At 39.2% G+C, this 19,566-nt stretch overlaps 2 protein-coding genes across 2 annotated transcripts; one reads left to right on the forward strand and one right to left on the reverse strand.

Moving 5' to 3' along the window:
• Window positions 1-3,568: 3,568 nt before the first annotated feature.
• LOC134751235 (peroxisomal catalase 1-like) lies at window positions 3,569-6,020 on the reverse strand. Its single transcript, XM_063686618.1, has 2 exons — window positions 5,848-6,020; window positions 3,569-5,062 (listed from the first exon to the last, which is right to left on the reverse strand). The coding sequence occupies exons 1-2, from the start codon at window positions 5,968-5,970 to the stop codon at window positions 3,569-3,571; spliced, it is 1,617 nt and encodes a 538-aa protein (XP_063542688.1). The 5' UTR covers window positions 5,971-6,020.
• A 4,585-nt stretch (window positions 6,021-10,605) lies between these two features.
• On the forward strand, window positions 10,606-19,124 carry LOC134750888 (odorant receptor Or1-like). The gene is made up of 10 exons (XM_063686126.1): window positions 10,606-10,655; window positions 11,743-11,926; window positions 12,722-12,851; window positions 13,717-13,915; window positions 15,287-15,438; window positions 15,518-15,578; window positions 16,142-16,241; window positions 17,392-17,493; window positions 18,382-18,531; window positions 19,021-19,124. Exons 1-10 carry the CDS (start codon window positions 10,606-10,608, stop codon window positions 19,078-19,080), a joined length of 1,188 nt encoding a protein of 395 aa, XP_063542196.1. The 3' UTR covers window positions 19,081-19,124.
• The last annotated feature ends 442 nt before the right edge of the window (window positions 19,125-19,566 follow it).

Consider the following 19,566-nt stretch of genomic DNA (forward strand, 5'->3'; position numbering starts at 1 on the left):
GAGCTGCATATCATTTTTCTACTCGTCGCCTGTAATGGTTGAAGTAAGATTTCGTATACCAAACTATGATTGCGTACTTTTCATGTATGGGCTTCTAACTCAGCTATAATATTCATTTCGATACGCTGTAGTCAACTATAAAAAAAATTACCACTCACGTGCCGCCGCGCTCCAATAGAAAAGACTAAACGTTGCGCGTAAAAGTCGCGCGTTGATGTCTTTTGTACTACATTTTTGTAGTACCAATTTTCATTAATTATGTAAGTTTTATAGTAACAAAAGTATTATTTTAGATGACTTCCGACTCTGGCCCCCGACCGGCACGCTCCCGACCGGCGTTTCCCGCGCCCCAACCGGCCCGAGTACAATTTTCTTTCGCCTTGAATAAATACGGTAAAATAACCTATGTACATTATTGGATATTTTTGTATATTCGACGCACAATCTAAAAAAAAAAGTTAGTGTATAACTAAGGCATAAATGTCCATTTTTATCCTCTACTATATTGCCTCGGGTAAAAATGGATCACTTTATGCCCTTGTTGTACAATCTACTATAATGAACTTGAGAGCCCGACGTAGACCAAACGTATGAACCCAGGGGTATATTTTTTCACGATTTTCATATCGGTCCCATGGGAAACCTTGTTGAGTATGATGAGTATGATGATATTATTTCTTTTTGGTTTGGTTAATATGTTTGTATATAATTAGGTATTCTTTGTGTGTATCTTTGTAATGTTTTAATATGTATCTTTGTGTGTTATCTGTCGTGGCATCACCGAATGGGCCCTACGGAAGACCAGCGCTGGCTTTATAGCTAGCATTATGCTGAGTTGGGTCAATTTCGTGATGCACACTTGATGATCTCTTCTTCTGTTGTTGTCTGTACATGTTCGTACTTGTGTTGTGATCGTCACGAATAAATGTCTTTTATCTTTATCTATCTTTATATTGATGATGCGCCGTTTAATAGCCAAGTGGTCTGTGCACTAATCATAACCCAAACGAGCCATGGTAAAGATAAGATTTGAGACAGACGTCAGAAATTTTATTATTAAAGATAGTGCAGGTTGATACATTTATTGAAGGGCACGAGAGCTTTACTCTCTACTTATGGGTTAACGACCACTAAAGTTACACCCTACGCATTGTGGGGACGATGGTAGGTATTAATGTTCAGATTACTGGGTATACTGTACTTACTGTACCTAATCTCTCAAAACTTTGTGACCTGACTCCGTCATTTAAAAGAAAATTAATCGACAATATATAATATACACAAAATATCTAAACCAGGAAGGTGCTAATAAATTAATACCTGTAAACATATAAAAACACAAAAATGCGCGTTTTCCCAGAGATAAGACCTAGCTAGATCGATTTTTCGCCCCCGAAAACAATTCAACAACAGGTCCCCGAAATATATAAATATATATAGGTAGATATATACAACAATTGCTCGTTTATAGGTATAAGATAAGATATAAAGTCGAACCGTGAATACAAAAAGACAATGAATCTTCAGAAACACTATTAAGCATGATGGATATTACGGTTTTCCTTTTAAATGGTTGTTTGTTTGTTTGTAGGAAAGCTAATCACATTGAACAATAACAAATATCATGCTAGGGATGAAAGATCGTAAGGAACTATGAAACAAGTGTGGCAATACGCCTTTTTTGATATCGTGCATGTAGAATGACTTTCTTCTGAGCCCTTCATTAATATACTGAATCTCAACCATTGTTCAGATTCCTGTTATTGTATTCTTGTCGTTGTAATCTCATCTGAGAAATTGCCAAGGATTAGTATATACAAAGAGAGCGTTCAGATTCAGACTCAGGGGAAGGCTGTTAGATTTGTGTTTAAAAAAAAACGTTTTGTAGGGGCGGTACCCTAATAAAATTTGTAATTCTTATTTTACCATTTTCTTGCCATGATTGATTTATGTATCCATGCCAAATTGCAGCTTTCTAGCAATAACGATCACGGCCAAAGCCGCGGACGGACCGACAGATGGACATGGCGAAACTACAGGGTTTCTTAGTTCAAATACGTAACCCAAAAAAGTGATCCCTAGGGTATTGCAGCATAGACACCCCATGAGAATACATATTTATTATTTATTTGTTTATGACAGAGCCAATTATAGGAGCAAATTATATACTTACGCAGCCTTACCAGTACTTTGAAATGAAATGAAATGAAACTTTACCTTCTTATTTCTGTTGTACCATCAATTTTTCATGCATTCGTAACACTAGAAATTTCATAAGACCGTCTTTAAGCGCCCCCCGTACCAAAAAAAGTAAAATTAAATCACATAACTGCAAATAAGCGGGACTCTTCAGTGCATCAATTAAGTCCGGGAGAGTTGCCAAATTGACGCTCAAAATTCGAGCTTGGATTGGTGCCTTCACACAACGAGCTAAAATAACTAAAGAAGTCCGACTAGAAGGGCCTACCGCGAACACCGAAGTTGGCAAATTGCGGGCATTTATCTTTTTTACACCAATTAAGACGCAATTAGAGTGACAGAGAAACATGCTCGTTTGACTTCGGTTTTCGCGGTTATATAGCCTAGAGTTCAACAATTACTTCTTGGCGTCAAACTAAGTGATTAGCTACAGGTGCAAGCTGCTTGAATGTACCAAAAAGCAAGGTTAGTGGACTGGAAACTAAGGAAATCTGTATTCAGGAGATACAGTGGGTGACTATATCTTGGAGGTTTACCTACTGTTACAAGAACAAGAATATTGTATGAAGTAATTGGTATATATTTAGCACAGAAATTACATTAAATTATAAATAGTTATTTAATCTTTGCCTGCAAACGGTTCCAGGAATTCCCGCCATTCCCGGCATTAAAAGGTGAAGTGCCCTCAATGAAGTTACCGGTATTTCTCCAGAGCACATTCTACTGCTAATTATATTTTCACGACAAAGGTGAACCCGGACCGAATCCACTTTAAGGAAATTAGGGATGACGGAAAAATATTAAGAGTATAATATTATACACGCGGCTAAAAAATAAGTGGATTCCATACATTTTGGCTGGTCCATTTTCTATGGGAGGGTAAATTTTTTAAAGTACCGACAAGCGTGTGTAGAACAAGTTATTATTTTTTCACCTCAGCAGTTCAAACAAGCCTACTTTTCTCACTCCCTGGAGTGAGAAAAGTGCGACTTTTTGTGCGAAAAATTATATGTACAACACGAGAGCAGTTATTTTACATCTCGTGTTTTTGAGTCCCTCGCTACGCTCAAGATTCTAACTTAGAATCACTCGCTTCGCTCGTGATTCGAATATAGAATCTTTCGCTTTCTCGGGGCTTAAAATAAACACTCGCAAGAAAAACCAACTTTCCTCTCTTGTTATTAGCAGTTATCGTCGATTCGGTTGCCAACTTGCCACTTTGGGTAAGTCCTTTATCTTATATTTGTGAACAATTCAATCGACATCACAGGTTTATTGGCGTATCTATATTAACATTTCTACTATATCCCGCAGCGTAGCAACGGAAACGCTGATCACTGGATATCATTATTGACTGTATCTTATTTTACTACTGGCACCTGGGTACTAGATCATATGTTTTAGGGTTCTCCTCAACTAATACGAGCCTTGGGCGCTGTAAAAGCTTTTGGGCCTCAGCAACCGGCAGCGCGGCTTCGACGCGCGCGCCCAGGTCACGGTCTATGAGGTACAAGATCTTCAGCCATCTCATCTGCACTTCTTCAACCGCGTTCACCATCACGCCGGCTATGTTTGCTGCCAACCTGTTTCTCTTGCCCTCCGTGTTAACGTACGCGTTGTAGAAATAAGCAGACTCTCCAAGATCCGTCGACTGTTTGAACTTAACCGATACCAACTCTTTTGGTTTCGCTACGTCCACATAAGGAACTGGGCCGTTGAACGAGTTCTGATAGTAATTCGGCGCATCTTTCATATTATCTAGCACTGGCGGCACGCCGTCTCGGTTGTAGGTCTTCCTATACTTCGGCTGATTGACTTCAATATTATTATGATTGATGCCTAATCGGTAAGCTTGAGCATCTCGGTAGGAGAATCTTCGCACTTTGAACGCGTCGTCAACCGGTCCTGGTATTCCAGGCACCAAATTTCCGGGATTGAAGGCCGTTTGTTCGACATCCTTAAAGTTGTTCTCAGGGTTTCTGTCTAAGACTAAGCGTCCAATAGTTACTGTGTGGTATGTTCCATTCCTCCATAAAGCGGTCATGTCGAAAGGATTGTAATTAAGCTTAGGAATGTGAGACTTCGGAATGATGTCCATATCTAGTCTCCAAGAGGGGTAGTTTCCTGCGGCTATTGCATCGTAAAGGTCTCTGGTGGAGTAGTCCGGGTCATTAGCTCTAAGAGCACCGGCAGCTCGCTCGGTGAGTAGCTCCAGGCCCTGTTCAGCTATGAAATTGAATCTCACGAAATAGCTGTCGCCGTGCTTGTTGACGAGCTCGTATGCGTGGATAGGGAATGCATTCATATGTCTGTAGCCATTAAAGATACCGTAATCAGAGAACAACCACAATATCTGGTGGATGAATTCAGGCGTAAGAGTGACGGAGTCTAAGCGAGATGTATCATCGAAAATGTGTGTCTTAGGGTTTCTTTTGAAAGCATGACCCACTGGACTGAATAAATGTGGAGAATTATAGAGGAAAACTGGAAACGACAAGCTCAGAAAATCTAAATTACCCTCGGTCGTGTAGAATTTCGATGTTAAGGCTCCCGTCTCTCTAACCATATCTACTCCTCCGCGACTTTGGATTAGGTAGGAGAATCGGACGGCGACGGGGGTTCTCTTTCCAATGCCATTAAAGACGTCCGCTTTGGTGTATTTGGAGACGTCGTTGGTAACTTCGAAGTAACCGAAGGCGCCCGTGCCTCGCGCGTGCACCGTGCGCTCCGGGATGCGCTCATGTTCGGACGCAGTCTGGAGGTCCCAGAAATGCTGATTGTTGAAGACATCTGTGTTGAGGGTAACTGTCTCCCGCACCTCCACCGGTTTGCCAGCCGTAGTTGTCAGCACTCCAATAGGTTTCTGCAATGGTTACACATTAAAGAATTACAGCCCATTTTCCGTGTATTGTCTCAAACAGATTAATACTATCCTCAAGTCTCAAAAATATTATTTCAGTATTTATTTATTTGTAACTACTCGTAAGAATATTTTTCAAATATAATTCAACAAGAAACACGGCTCTTCTATACGGTTTATTAGTTTAGGAATTGGTTTATATAGCAACTCGAGTCCTAAAAATCCTAAAGCGGCTCGAAAGCTTCCAACTTGACTTGAAGTGAGTAAGCATTGATAATGACCAGGATTAACCTTTATGAATGCCTCCTATTTTTTTTATCAAAAATACTGGATGCAGATTTACTTTAGAACGCCTATCCAGTTTAGCTTAACATGTGTTTCATGATTTTAATTATTATTGTTTTCACGGTTCCATAGTCAACTAGGAACCCTTCTCCGTCTACGTTTTTGTATGTCCGTCTGTCCGTCCCCGACTTAAATCACTGACCGTTATTTCTAGAAATTTTAAAAGACCATGGGTAACATTGTATAGAGCATGGTAAAAAACCAGCAGAGCTGAGAGTTAGGTCATTAAATAGGTATTTTTGCCTACTTTGTTTAATTCTTAAACCAAGAGGAATTCCATTGCAGAAACTTAGATATTGGTATTTGATTCAAGAGTTAATATCTGACCAATCGTTACCCTTATTACCTAGTTGCTGAACAAATGTTGGTCGGTATGAGGAGTACAGCCTACAGTTTAATTTTTTGCTCCTGTTACAGGCCACACATTGTATATAATTGCTTACCGGATGTGTTACTTTGAACTCGTGCAACTGCCGTTGGACAGCGTCTAAGGTGACATTAAGGTAGCGGACTCCATATGCATTATTTGCTATGGCAAGGCAGACTAACACAACTAGCCACTGCATGGCTCCAGATGATAGCGTGTATATACAAAATCTCTATATATTACTAGTACACGTAATCGGTTACATCCTATGCTACATTGCATGAACGGATATCGTAAATTAGAAGATATTCCTAGTGGAAACAAGTATTCGGCTTTAATTCTGTTTGTGTGAATCTAATGCAAGTGTGTTTTCACCACATCAACTCGTAAAATGTATACTTCAGAAACTGATGAGAATATTGCATTTTATTCACAAGAGTGACAAAGTAATCTGATGTAAATTTTGAGTTGCTCCTGATGTTGGCTAGTAGAATTGGGTTGAGTAATAATTTTGAATGATAAATATGTATTTATAAATTCATATTAATTAGTTTTGGAATGTTTTAGTTAGTATTTTCCTTGCGTTGTTGTGAAGAAAAATTTTGTGTTTCAATTTTGGAATTATTCGCTTACTCGGACACGAGGGGTTAAACAACTACTTTTCCCTCTTGTAAAACAATTATCTCTAATTATTAATGCATTAATAGGTTTTGCATTAGCGAAAATGGTTGAACGCGAATCAATACAATTCCAAACTAATATTAATACGTCTTGTTTTGTTTTGAAACTAGATTTTTTTGCAATATTTTTTTATTTGGGTATTAATTCCTCCGTTTACTGTTTAAGGTCCCTTTTTATAGTTTTTCGTAAATAACCCGTAAACGGTAGCCCATAGCAAAAAATTATCTAATACATAAATGATCTGTATAAAATTTCTTACAAAATACATATACAGGATGTCCCAAAAATAGCACGTCACACTGACACTGGAGGTAGGACACCCTAAAAGTATCATCCGAACCAGCTTAACATGGCCTCAGTAAAAGTTGCATTGTTTTCGAATTATTATAACCGATTTAGGTTTTATAAATAAAAAAATAACTCTTTTTTTATAAATTTTCTCGCAACTCATGAGGCCCTGGTACTTGCTCCTTGCTAAATTCAATTTTTAGACAGGATTTTCGATTTTGGCCACCGTAGCCTATGGAGACTAACAAGCAACGCAACTTTTTCGCGATGATTGATATGTATCCATGCCTAATTGCAGCTTTCTAGTACTAACGATCACGGATCAAAGCCTCGGACGGACAGACAGATGGATATGGCTAAACTATGTACAAGGAACCCGATGACAACGGAACTATAGAAATATACAACCGAATTGAGAACTTTGAAATCTTGAAGTCGGTTAGAAATAATTTGATTTGTTTCCAAAGTTATGTTATGGCAAAGTAATTAGATATAAATTTTGAGTTGTTTGTATTTTCCTTGCGTTGCGTAGTGAAAAACTAAAAACAAAGATACCCTGACGGTGTAGTAAATTAAGTAAGAAGTGCCATTACATTATGTCATCATCTTCATCTTCCTCGCGTTGTCCCGTCATTTTGCCACGGCTCCATGGGAGCCTGGGGTCCGCTTGGCAACTAATCTCAAGAATTGGCGTAGGCACTAGTTTTTACGAAAGCGACTGCCATCTGACCGTCCAACCCAGAGGGGAAACTAGGCCTTGTCGGGATTAGTCCGGTTTCCGAAAAGCGACTGGTAAATATCAAATGATATTTCGTACATAAGTTCCGAAAAACTCATTGGTACGAGCCGGGGTTTGAACCCGCGACCTCCGGATTGCAAGTCTTACCGCTAGGCCACCAGCGCTCCTGCGCTGCCATTACATTATGTACGGTCAAGTATGTACTAGCGAAGTGCATGATATGGTTTACTGTCATTAGGTACAAATGGAAAATCGTCCACTTGAAATGACCATTCTGAAGTTGGATCAAAAGTAATAGTATCCAAACTAAATCTTGTCAAAATGTAATTGTGCTAAAAACTATTTTTAACCAAATTTGTAATCGTCGTAAATTAATTAAGCCAGAATGAAATTTTGTCCCTTATAAATTATATTTTTTCTGAGTGTTGCTTTGCCCTTACTGGTGCATGTTGTAACCTAAGATATAAATACTGTAAACACATGTATGCAATAAATGATATGAATATGAGTGCACGTAAACAAAAACAGACAAATATTTTTCGACCTGTATATTTGACATTTTTACTATTGGACATAATTATTTTTCGACATTTTCCTATAGACAATATTCCTAGTTGATGTATTTTAAATTGTCTTTTTTTCTACTTTGACGTATAATTTCGAGTGGTCAATTTTCCATTTGTACCTAATACATACCCACGATATCGACATCATTTTTATGTCATTCTGATATCAGTGTACGTTCGAATTGGGCTAGGTAAGTAATTGAGTAATATAAATGCTTACCGGATGTTCTGCTTTAAACACCTGTAACTGCCGCGCAACAGCATCTAAAGTGACATTGAGGTAGTCGATTCCAAATACATTTTCTGCTATAGCAAAGCAAACTAACGCAACTATCCGCTTCATGGCTCGAGATGACGGAGTATAGAATACAGAAGCAACATATATTCATTCACATAATTGGTTATCTCCTATTGCTCGAATGGATATAGCTTATTAGAAAATATGCGCGCCGGAAAAAAAGATTATCGGCCTAATGTAATTTATTCGTAACTCGTAACACTTATTAACAATAATTGGAGTTTGCATTAGCGAAAATGTGTGAGCATGAACTAATACAATTCCAACCTAATATCAATAGTATACGTCTTTTCAGAGTTCCGTAGCCAACCAGGAACCTTTATAGTTTCGCCATGTCCGTCTGTCTGTCCGCGGCTTTGCACGGTGGTCGTTAGAGCAGCAGCTAGAAAACTGTAATTTGGCATGGATATATGTTAATTATTATGGTAAAATAAAATGAAAAAAAAAATTGTTTAGGGTAAAGTGGGGATGTAAGTTTTTTTCGCTTCAACCCTATAGTGTGGGGTATCGTTGGATAGGGCGTTCAAAGCATATAAGGGTCTTAAACAATAATTTTGTGATAAAGTTAAAATTTTCGGAAATAATCGACCCGAAAAAAAAAAGTGTTCCCACTACTTTTTATTAAACCATGGGTCCATAAATATCAGTATATTTTATTTATTTATTTTATTTTTTAAGCCTACTAAGTGTCCCACTGCTGGGCAAAGGCCTCTCCCCTTGATTTCCACGACTCCCGATTTGGTGTTTCCTCCGGCCAGTTGTTCAGGAAGCTGTCCAGGTCATCCCGCCATCTCCGTTTGGGCCTGCCCCGTCCACGCCCCTCTACCGGCATCCACTTGGTTGCTAAGCTAGCCCACCTCTCCGGATGCATGCGGTGGACGTGACCGGCCCAGTCCCATTTGAGCCTAGCGGATTTCTCGCCTACGTCAGCGATGCCGGTTTTTGAGCGCAGCGTGGTGTTTCTTATGCGATATATATATATATATAATATCAGTATAATATATTTATATTATGCCTGCCGGTTTTCCATCTAACCGTCCTTATAAAGAACATACAATATTTAAGATATTGACAAAATTTAATACTTTGAAAGAATCTTATTTTATAATACAAGAAATATAAAAAAATTAGAAACTAAAACCCGTTCTGAGCCATGCCGGGTCCAAAGGTCCCCATCACACTAGCAGCGTTACCCCGCTGTATGGCGATGGAGATCTGTTGGACAAGCCATGACTCAGAACGGAGGTCACTCCCTTTCTCTCTGAGGCGCTTGCCAAGATCTCGGAAGAGCTCACGCGCCTCCCGCCCCCAGGGCCCGGCAGTCTCGACGGCGACGGGCACGAAATCATAGGTGGCTTCCAAAGCAGAGTATTTGAGGCGCTTGCTTTTGGCGGCAGTCTCTGCCGCTGAGCCTGCCGACTTAGCAGTGTGTCCTACATGGGATGCAGCAAATGTACTCACACTGTACATACAATTACAAATAATTCGATGTAGCTGCGAGATACCTATTACAGTAACTTTTGTGGATCATCAAATCTTAATTTTTTATTCCTGTTCGATACATTATTTTAGAAAAATATCATCTCGACACTTTCCCACACACTTTCTCGCTTTGTCCCTACTTACGTAAGTAAAACTTACAAGTGTATCTTAGGCCATAGGTAGGTAAGTACAGCAGTATTAAAAACAACTTTTTTTTAGTAGAAAGAACCTCTTTTAGTATAATTGTCGAAGAAAATTACGGGTAATTACAAATAACGAATCGAATTTCTGAACTACTTATTACAGAATGCGGCGTCAAATATCTTAATAACATGTCTGAGCTGCTGCAATTAATCGCATTTGATTGCAGCGATCAGCAAGGTTTCACAGCAAAATTCTGTCACTTGAAAGTGAATAGGTATTGAGTCATCACGTATGTTGTTTTGAAGCAAAATCAATATAACTCACGCCTGCATCTCTCAGAAGTTCAGTCAGTTAGAGATAACTGCCTGACCAGACGCTGGGACCCCGACTGAATACTTTCTGATCAAACTGCGCCGTATTTCATTCAACACCTACTCTCCCGATCAAAAATGTATTAGTCGGTACTAATTAAAAACCAAATACCAACGAACCAACAAAATTGTGTAATTTGATTCGAATTAAAAACTTTTGAAGTAAGTATTTAAACAAAACTTAGTTACAGGAACTTTTGCGTAATTAAAAACCAAGCTTATTTAGCAGTGTAAGCAAAGACTAGGAATAGAGTGCACCAATACAATGTTTAAACAGTTCAGTACGCTGCTTTACTTCTTTTCCTCTCATCCTGGGTAAGCAATAAAAAAAAACAACTAGTGACCTTGTGAGTTTAATAATCTGTATAATTATAAAACATGCCCACAAAATTTCACAAGAATCAGTCCAGAAATGCGACCTGTAGCCGAGAACAGCCGTACATACGAAAGTATTTTTGCCGAAGCTGGAACAAAGACGTTCTCAATCTTGTCAAAGAGATGTTTTTATATCGTAGGTTATATAATAAATGAAAAGACACCATTCGCATTTTTGTAAAATAAAGGGCAGTAAATGTTAGCTATGCTTAGTTTCTCTGCGAGATGGAATTGGATCATCACATACGCACTATACGCAGGTCTTGCGGCGAATAATGTCAAAATAATGCTTTAAGCTCTGTTTTTCCTAGGATAGCGGTGCCGTCATAATAGCGGCCGTCTCCATACAAAATAATAAGGCAAAATAGTAATAAAAAATAATAATAATAATAATAATAACAAAATAATGGCTTGCCTTCATTGGCCGGCCAGAGGGGAGTCGTAAGAGCTATATGCTCCAGGGGTGGAAGTGAAAGATGCATAAGACGCGAGTTGGCACAGTGGCTGCTAACAGCCACTGGGTAGAAAGCGGCGCACACCTCTCGACACCCCTGAGCCGCTCACACCGGTGTTGCTCCTGGTCGTCTTCACGACGGCAGTTTCAGGGGCCCATCTAGTCAGCGGCAAGTCACCACCTGCCTCGATAACGTGTATTAACATTGTTATGGCAGGTGTCCGGAGTTCTTTACAATAGCCCAGTCTCATTGTCCACCCAAACTTCAATCCATAGACCGGTATACTGTTCACTTTTTCTGCAATAGTCCCAATGCCTGCTGCGACCGGTTCATGGGTGTCTATTGTTGCGCCTGTGAACGGGTTCCAGCACGCATTCTACATGACATTAAAGCTCTCCAAGGGGCCTCTACGTGTTGGATCTATATCCCCACGCAAGCCTATCAAAAGACCGGGATTTATAGGCCCGTGATATCCAAGGAGATACAAAATAATAAAAATATGGAGGGAGTAGTATTTTGTATCGAGACGGCCGCTATATGACAGAGCTTTAGCGGATCGTTCTTAAATGCAGATATACTGCAATGAAGAATTCCGACTGCCTCGCGTCCTCCATAGCCGTGATGAAGTACACTGGGGTGTGGATGCCGGACGACCTGACGCACGGCAGGAGAATGGCCTACATGGTGTTCAGATGCGTCACGCAAACTGTCTTATTCTTCTTCATAATTCTGGCTGAGATCGCCTATGTGTATAAGGTGAGCGTGTACTATATACTGTTCTATGTTTAGATGCTTGCTACTCATGCACGCAAAGACGGCGGAGTATCAAACATACTTTTTTTAAACTAATAAACTGACCGGCGATAGGTCTAGTCACACCTGATGGAACGTGAAGACAGAGCCTAAGATCCACCTTAGAGTGAATAGGCTATTACTGAACCGGTGAGCTCCAGTGATCTCTCCGCTCCGATGATCGAGGCTCTGTAAGTTTGATTTGACAACTGGATCATTGCTATATAAAGATTCTATGAGCTCGGCGCTCTATTGAGTCCAGGGCTGCCAGCTGATACTTGGCGGAATCGTGCTTGGTATAGAGAGAGAAGCTGATTCGGCGTGAAATACCGCCTCAGTTTAAATAGGATACCAAGTTTCTTGGCAGCAGTTTTAGCCCTGGACTCAATAGTCAATACGAAGTTTAGGTTGGATTTTAAACTTAAACCAAGAAGCTCAAGATGGTTGGTCACGGGAAGGGACACATATCGGAAAATGGAAGCCAAGGTCAACTGGCTCCGTTTTGCGGTAAATATACACGCCTATGTTTTGGTGGCGTTGAATTCAACCAAGTTGGTCTTGCCCCACGGCGTCCAAGGATTTGAAATTCGCGTTAAAGCGAAAACGCGCATAACGGGGTCGCGTAAAGCGGAGTATTACTGTATTGCATTTGATCCTCATAACAAACGTGATCGATCGATACCATTAATAATAACTTGTCATCTAGCCATTGTGTAATCTGGAAGGCTCCGAAAAATTCGTTTAAATCATTGCTTGTAGCATCGGCTCGACTCAGAGCGTATGGTAGACGCGGCAGTGTTGCTGCTGTCACATCTCGTGCAAGCCGTCAAACTGATGACTATCATCGTCCGCCAGGAAAGGATCAAGCGTCTGATTGCTTTGGGAGATGGTAAGGTTCCTTACAACAATGTTTCTTAGTAAAACTGCTGTTGTTGTATTGTTTCTGTGAGCTGTAGACCTCCCAAAATGGCTTCGCCGACAAAAAATCTATATAACCTGCTTACTAAATCACGAGAATTGAACGGTTGAAAAAAGCGACCTGAAGACGAGAACATCCGGACATACGAAATAGTTAGTGCCCGAGCTGACACGGAGAACTAAAAGTTAAATAATCATTGACTTCAGTTACCACGATAGTTACGCTGCGTCTTACGTAAGCGAACAACTCGCGAACGCGAGGCGAAGCGGCGCGGCGGGCCCACGGCGTTCGCGTTCGCAACGTGATCGCCCACGTAAGACACTTCTTTAGGTATCAAAGGATTGATTCACCCCGCGCCGCATCGCTTCGCTTAGCGTGTTGTTCGCCTACGTAGTACGCTGCGTTACTCATGAAACAAAACTATGTGAACGGATTATACCGCATATAATCCGGTTACATAGTTTTATTTCATTAAAATAATAAAGTTGGTAAAAAAAATACTAGAGCGCATGCGTGTAGATTTCACCTAATTGACGCGTTTTTATTAGTATTCCGAACATCATAATTATTTTGCATTTCCAAACCAATTTTAACCAATTTTTTTTAATTTTCTATGTATTCAATTTAATTTGTTTACCTTAAGTTAAATTGTGATGCTATAAGTATGTATGAGTATATAATGTATGAGTGCAGGTTGGCGTTGCTTACCAGTTGTAACTGTAAACGCCCAGCTCTCGGACACAGTATTATTGACGAATTATCTGTGTATTCACAGTTATTTAATCGACATCTTGTACTTTTATCATCTTGCGCTCCTAATGACCCTCTTTCATAGGCCCTGCCTTCACCCACACGGAGCCGAAAGTCAAAGCGCAGCTCGAGCGAGCGGTGAAGCTGACCGGATTAATCGGCAACCTGGTGTTGTGGTCGGCCGGTATTACCGCCATATTCTGGTTCGTGGTGCCAGCGCTGAAGGATGTGTTGACGCTGCCGCTGAAGATAACGTTCCCTTTCGACATTAATGGGCAGTACATGTAACTACGAGTATTTAATACAGGGTTTTTAACCTTTTCAGTTACTTCATTTAGGTTCATCAACAGGTGCAATATGTAGATTGTTGTTGGGATGAAAGGCACTCATTTCTGACGAGGCAGTTAGACTTACTGCGTTCTAGCGCCAATAGTCCGAGGCTGAAATGATGCCTTTCACCCGAGATAAACACTACTTTTCATTTCGAATACGAGGATAGTAAAATACATGTGTTCAAAAAAACATGACTAATTGTAAGTATAATTTTTATAGCATTTCTTGAGGGTACTTTCAATTAACCATTTAGGTATAATTATCCTTATTTATAAAATGGAGAGTTAAATATCAGAATGAATTATATAACAAGTCCGGTTGAAACCAAAATTCAGTTGCTTATCGTTAAAAAAAGAAAAAATCGTACTTGGAAAGTAAAATGCGATAGTGCAGAAACGTATCACTTTCTGCACACTTTAGAAAAACGACCCTCTTTTAGAGCATCAGAAATGAAAAAAATACTTGTTAATAACGATTCCACAAATATCCATTCAAATACATGAAAACGCGGCATGCATGTAACAGTTATTGCTTACATAAATCTTAGTCTAAGTGCTAAGTATAAACAAGGTCACGTTGAACGATTCTCGCGATACAGGTCCAGCGCCCAGTCTTAGAATCACTGCAATGTTTCTCTTGTACGTTTACATTTGAACATTCACAGCTTGGCTTTACGTAAGAACACTTGCTAACTTTATTTTATTAGAAAACATTAATGACATTGCCCTGTCCTGTATGACAAAACACGCCATTTAAATCTATTGACAATTCTACAAAACTTGCCTATGTACTAAACTAAACTGAAATAGATCTCATACACTAAAGATGATGATGAGATGTCATATTAAAAAGTGACCAAGCCCTCTGGTAGCCGACTCCGGATTAGAGTCCTGACCACTACCACCCGGTTTCGGGGGTACCCTTCCCAAATTATCGAGTATGTGCAATCTTTGAAAGGCTAGGTTAGGTTAGGTTAGACTTAGACCTTTGACCAACTCCTTCCTTATTGGGGTTCCGTACCAACAGGGTAAAGACGGGACCCTATTACTAAGACTCCACTGTCCGTCTGTCTGTCACCAGGCTGTATCTCATGAACCGTGACAACTAGACAGTTGAAATTTTCACAGATGATGTATTCCTGTTGTCGCTATAACCAAAAATACTAAAACCTGAATAAAATAAATATTTAAGTGGGGCTCCTATACAACAAACGTGAATTTTTTGCCGTTTTTTTGTGTAATGGTACGGAACCCTTCGTCGGCGAGTTAATTTACTCGTTTTCATTGCAATCCAGTGTTGTTATTTACAAAGGTGTGTTGCAGTTTCGCAGTGATGTATGTGTATACCTCACTGAGCGTGATGACGTGCGGGGTGGGCGACGCCGCCGAGAACTTTCTCGTCTCTGGAGTACTGACGCTGGCGTCCACGCAGGTCAGCTTGCTGCACGAACAGCTGTTGGATCTCAAGGCTGACAGTAAGCAGGGCAGGGTATCCCTAAAGTAAGGACGCTAAACTTGAAGAGTCATTGCATGTAGGATGTGTTTCTTTTTCAGGTAATGATGGGTGTTACAAAAATGCGGTGCTCTGCGTTAAGTTCCACCAACGAATCATTGAGTTAGTTTGTACATATTTATGGACACATTTTTATACCGTACATAGCTTTACTTTACTTTACTTTACAATCAATCGAAAAAGGTGACATTACTGCTGGGGGACTTTATTTGTCAATTCCATAATAAAATTAGTGATGGATTGAACATCATAATCGCGAAATGCAGCGGCGAACGTCACTTATTTTGTTAAGCGCCCGCAGTGGTAATACCGCAAAAGTTAACACAACTGCAGTTACCATCGGAATGTTACCTTTTGTCGCTTACTTAACTTACTTTACTACTGTCGAACCAAGAGCCGATTAAAAACTGTAATAGATGTCATATATTAAAGAAAAAGTGACGAAGCCCTCCAGTGGTGAAAGCCGGATTCGAACCGGCGTCTTTTGCTATCGCGGCTAACGCCATGAACCCCTAGGCCACCCCGCCACGGCGGTGCCAGTCCGAATTTCTCGACTATATGCCATCTTAGTAAGACTAGGCGTCTTTGACCAAAATATTTAATCAAAATATTTAATAAAATAAGTTGATTTGTTCCCAAACTTGTTCAAGAGCCGATTGTTGCAGGTACGTTGAAGAGATCGCGAAGATATTCGGCTTGCCGATTTTCTGCCAGTGCGTCACGAGCAGCATAGTCGTATGCATGACTGTTTATAAAATAACAATTGTAAGTATAACCATAGAGAATGTAACGACACCAATCTTGAATAGTTTAAGTTAAAATTTTGTGTATTTTTGTTCACTCAAGCCTGTCTTCCATGTTCTCGAAGTTTTAATTTAGATACTGGCATTTATTTCAGCATGTTAACAAATTAATTTTATTTATTTATTTTGAGTCATGGATAGATGGCACCGTTTATTTTAGAACAGACCGAAATTAATCAAAAGTCAATCTTAAACAGCTCTAGGTATACCTATCTCTTGTTTATGGTAAAATATGGCCAGTGTCTGAAAACTGACGTAAATAATTAGTTATTTTACACGATTTCTGGTTTCATAATTGGTACCTAGTTCTTATAGGGGTGTTTACAATACCTTTCCTAATAAATTACAACCTGGAGATAGATATTGAGCAACGAAAGGGAGAATTAAAATAGCTGTTATGACACTTATGACTAACAATAAGTGTGTTTTAAGCACATTTACGGATACTGACGCGGAACATAACTTCTCTATGGAACCCCCGAGCCCTATTTTATAAAACTGTTATATTATTCTTCAATCTAAATCGACATCAATATAATATTTATTTATTTATTGCACAAATTTACACAAAAAGAGTACAAGACCGCGGACTTAACGCCTTGAGGCATTCTCTCTCTACCAGTCAACCATTGAGCTAAACAGAGAGTTAGTTTGCATAACCCAACACCGTAGCCCAAAACCGGGAACAGTGGAAAATGCAGACAAGGAGAGCCGACCCCAGATGATGGGATAAGGCTTAAGACAAGAAGAAGTTAGTTTTCATAAAATAATATATTTAAGTGCATATAATTTTCGTCGTAGATCAAGCAAAATCTAGATATTTTTGTTCCGTTTTAAATTTATAGCATTATGAAATATTGAAGCCTCTAGTACTTGTTAATTTAATGGGAAAACGGGACTTTATCGCGTAACTTTTGAAATCACCGATATTTCTAGGACGGATAGACGTTACCCGCGATTGAGTGTACACTTTTTCGTAGATAGTAATGTGTAAAATTGTAAAAGTTAGTTTTGAGATTATAAGAAATTCGAGTAATTTTCAAGAACTAATTTACAAACTTATGTTTAGTGCTATTGTATTTCTAAAACTGTGTACGCCAATTAACTTACAGACACAAGAGCCGGTAGAGATGGTCACCATGATATTCTACTTGATGTGCGTTATGATGGAGTTGCTGATGTATTGCTACCCCGCCGATGTACTTTTAAATAAGGTATGTACTTACAATTAATGATTACAGTAAATACAATTTCACACCCTATAATTGTAAAAATAAAATGATTACAGTACTATTAAATTTTTATCTACACACATATCATAAACCCTCTATGATGCCTTCAAAATCCGTAAATAATGGCCAACATTAAGATAAACTGTTTTGTTACAGCAAATTTTTTATTTGTGAAAATGTTATTATTGCTAAATAATAACATCGATTTCGATAATATTATTTTATTCAAATTTCGAACATCTCTGAAAAACAAAGAAATTTGATTTGACCTCTATTCTAATATCAGTCGAAATGACGTTTTATCCGAAAGGAAATGTCAGTTGCATACAAATTTGACATATCTCGCTTGTTAGTTGGTATCGAACGATATGGCAATCGACCCCCACTCTAGTTTGTCTCTGAATAAAAAAAAAAGTTTTCTTTGCCGCCATTTGACGTGCAGTTTATCTTTTAAGTAGTTTGTAAGTAAAAATAATTTGTTTTGTTGTTTTTAAAGTAACTCTAGTGAAGTTACGTGTAAAATGTGCGATAAAGATATTTCGGAGACGCCACCTCATATCCGCGAATTCCGCCAGAGAGCAACTATGCCCCAATGTTGGCTGTAATATGAGGTAAGTGAATATATCATAGAAAGTTTATAATATGTGTGTAGATAAAGCAGTGTACGTAACTGTACATAATTAGGCATTAAAACACTCGTGTGATTTTTTTATGAAACTCACTACGTTCGTTTTATAAACCCACACTCGAGTTTTAATACCTTTCATTATGTAGCAGTCACATAAACTACTAAATATCAACTACTTATTAACTCATAAAAAAAGTAAGTAAACCGTAATAGTTTTCAGATTTCTGTATGGTATTTTATAGAGCTTGCAAATATCAGACGCAGCATACCCCCAATGGTCGGGAAACATTAAGACAGCTCAGGTGCTGCTGCTGACCGCGCTGCGCGCTCAACGAGCTTTGGTTGTCAATGCTGGAGGCATGTTCAAAATCTCTCTACCTGCTGCGGCCGCTGTACGTAAAAAGAAATTAGTTTTGCTAAAGAGATATACACGGTGGCTAAAAAATAAGTGCATTCCCATTTGCCAGGGAGGTTTTGGGATTATACTGAGCAACTTTTACTATGGGACCAACCCCGAAATCGCGAAAAAACATTTGGCTGTTTCATATATTTTGGCTGGTCCATTTTCTATGGGAGGGTAAATTTTTTTGCGCCATTTCGGGGTTGGTCCCATAGTAAAAGTTGCTCAGTATAATCCCAAAACCTCCCTGGCAACGGAAATGCACTTATTTTTTAGCCACCCTGTATAACGCAGCGTAATGAGCAGGAAACTCACCGACGGTTAAGTGTTTAAATTCAACGCGTAAACACTTTCTTTCTCGAGGATCTTTTCAAGGACCGATTGCCCTCTTACACCGGCGTCCTTGATTGTAGAAGAGGATTTAGGCTTAGTCCCTTTTGTAACATTTTGCTCACACTGACGTAATTGTTTTTCATTCCAGGTAGTGCAAACTTCGTACACATATTACGCGCTATTACAACAGAAGCTTAAGAAGGAATAAATTAGAATTTTACAGTTATGTTAGATCTGGTTCAAAGAGTAGTTCTGGTACTACGATCGTAAAATAAAGTACTTTATTAATTCGCGTCGCCGTAGACTGTTGTAGACTAGACCAGCTGATTAAAATGTGTAGAAAAAACTGGGCCAACCTTATCTGAAATAACTTATTAAAATCCTTTATCATAGAATATTTTTCGTATATATAGGTACATTGCAAGTTAATAAAGAGCCTGTAATAATAAAGCTTATTCATTCCGTAGCGTGTTGCAGCTAATTCAGGTCAAAATAGTTATAAAAACATATTTTTTTTTAAAAGTGTGTTATTATTACTTTAACTGATTTGTGCGTGCTAGCGAAAGCTGACAGCGGACACACCCACCAAACTATGCTGAAAACAGAAAAAGTATGATGGACGCGGTTATCGCGTGATAACCTCATGAGGGTGCAAACGCTACTATTTAACTCCATTCAAAATAAGGAGACGGAC

This window comes from Cydia strobilella, chromosome 21 (assembly GCF_947568885.1).
Source record: "Cydia strobilella chromosome 21, ilCydStro3.1, whole genome shotgun sequence".
Taxonomy (NCBI): Eukaryota; Metazoa; Arthropoda; class Insecta; order Lepidoptera; family Tortricidae; genus Cydia; species Cydia strobilella.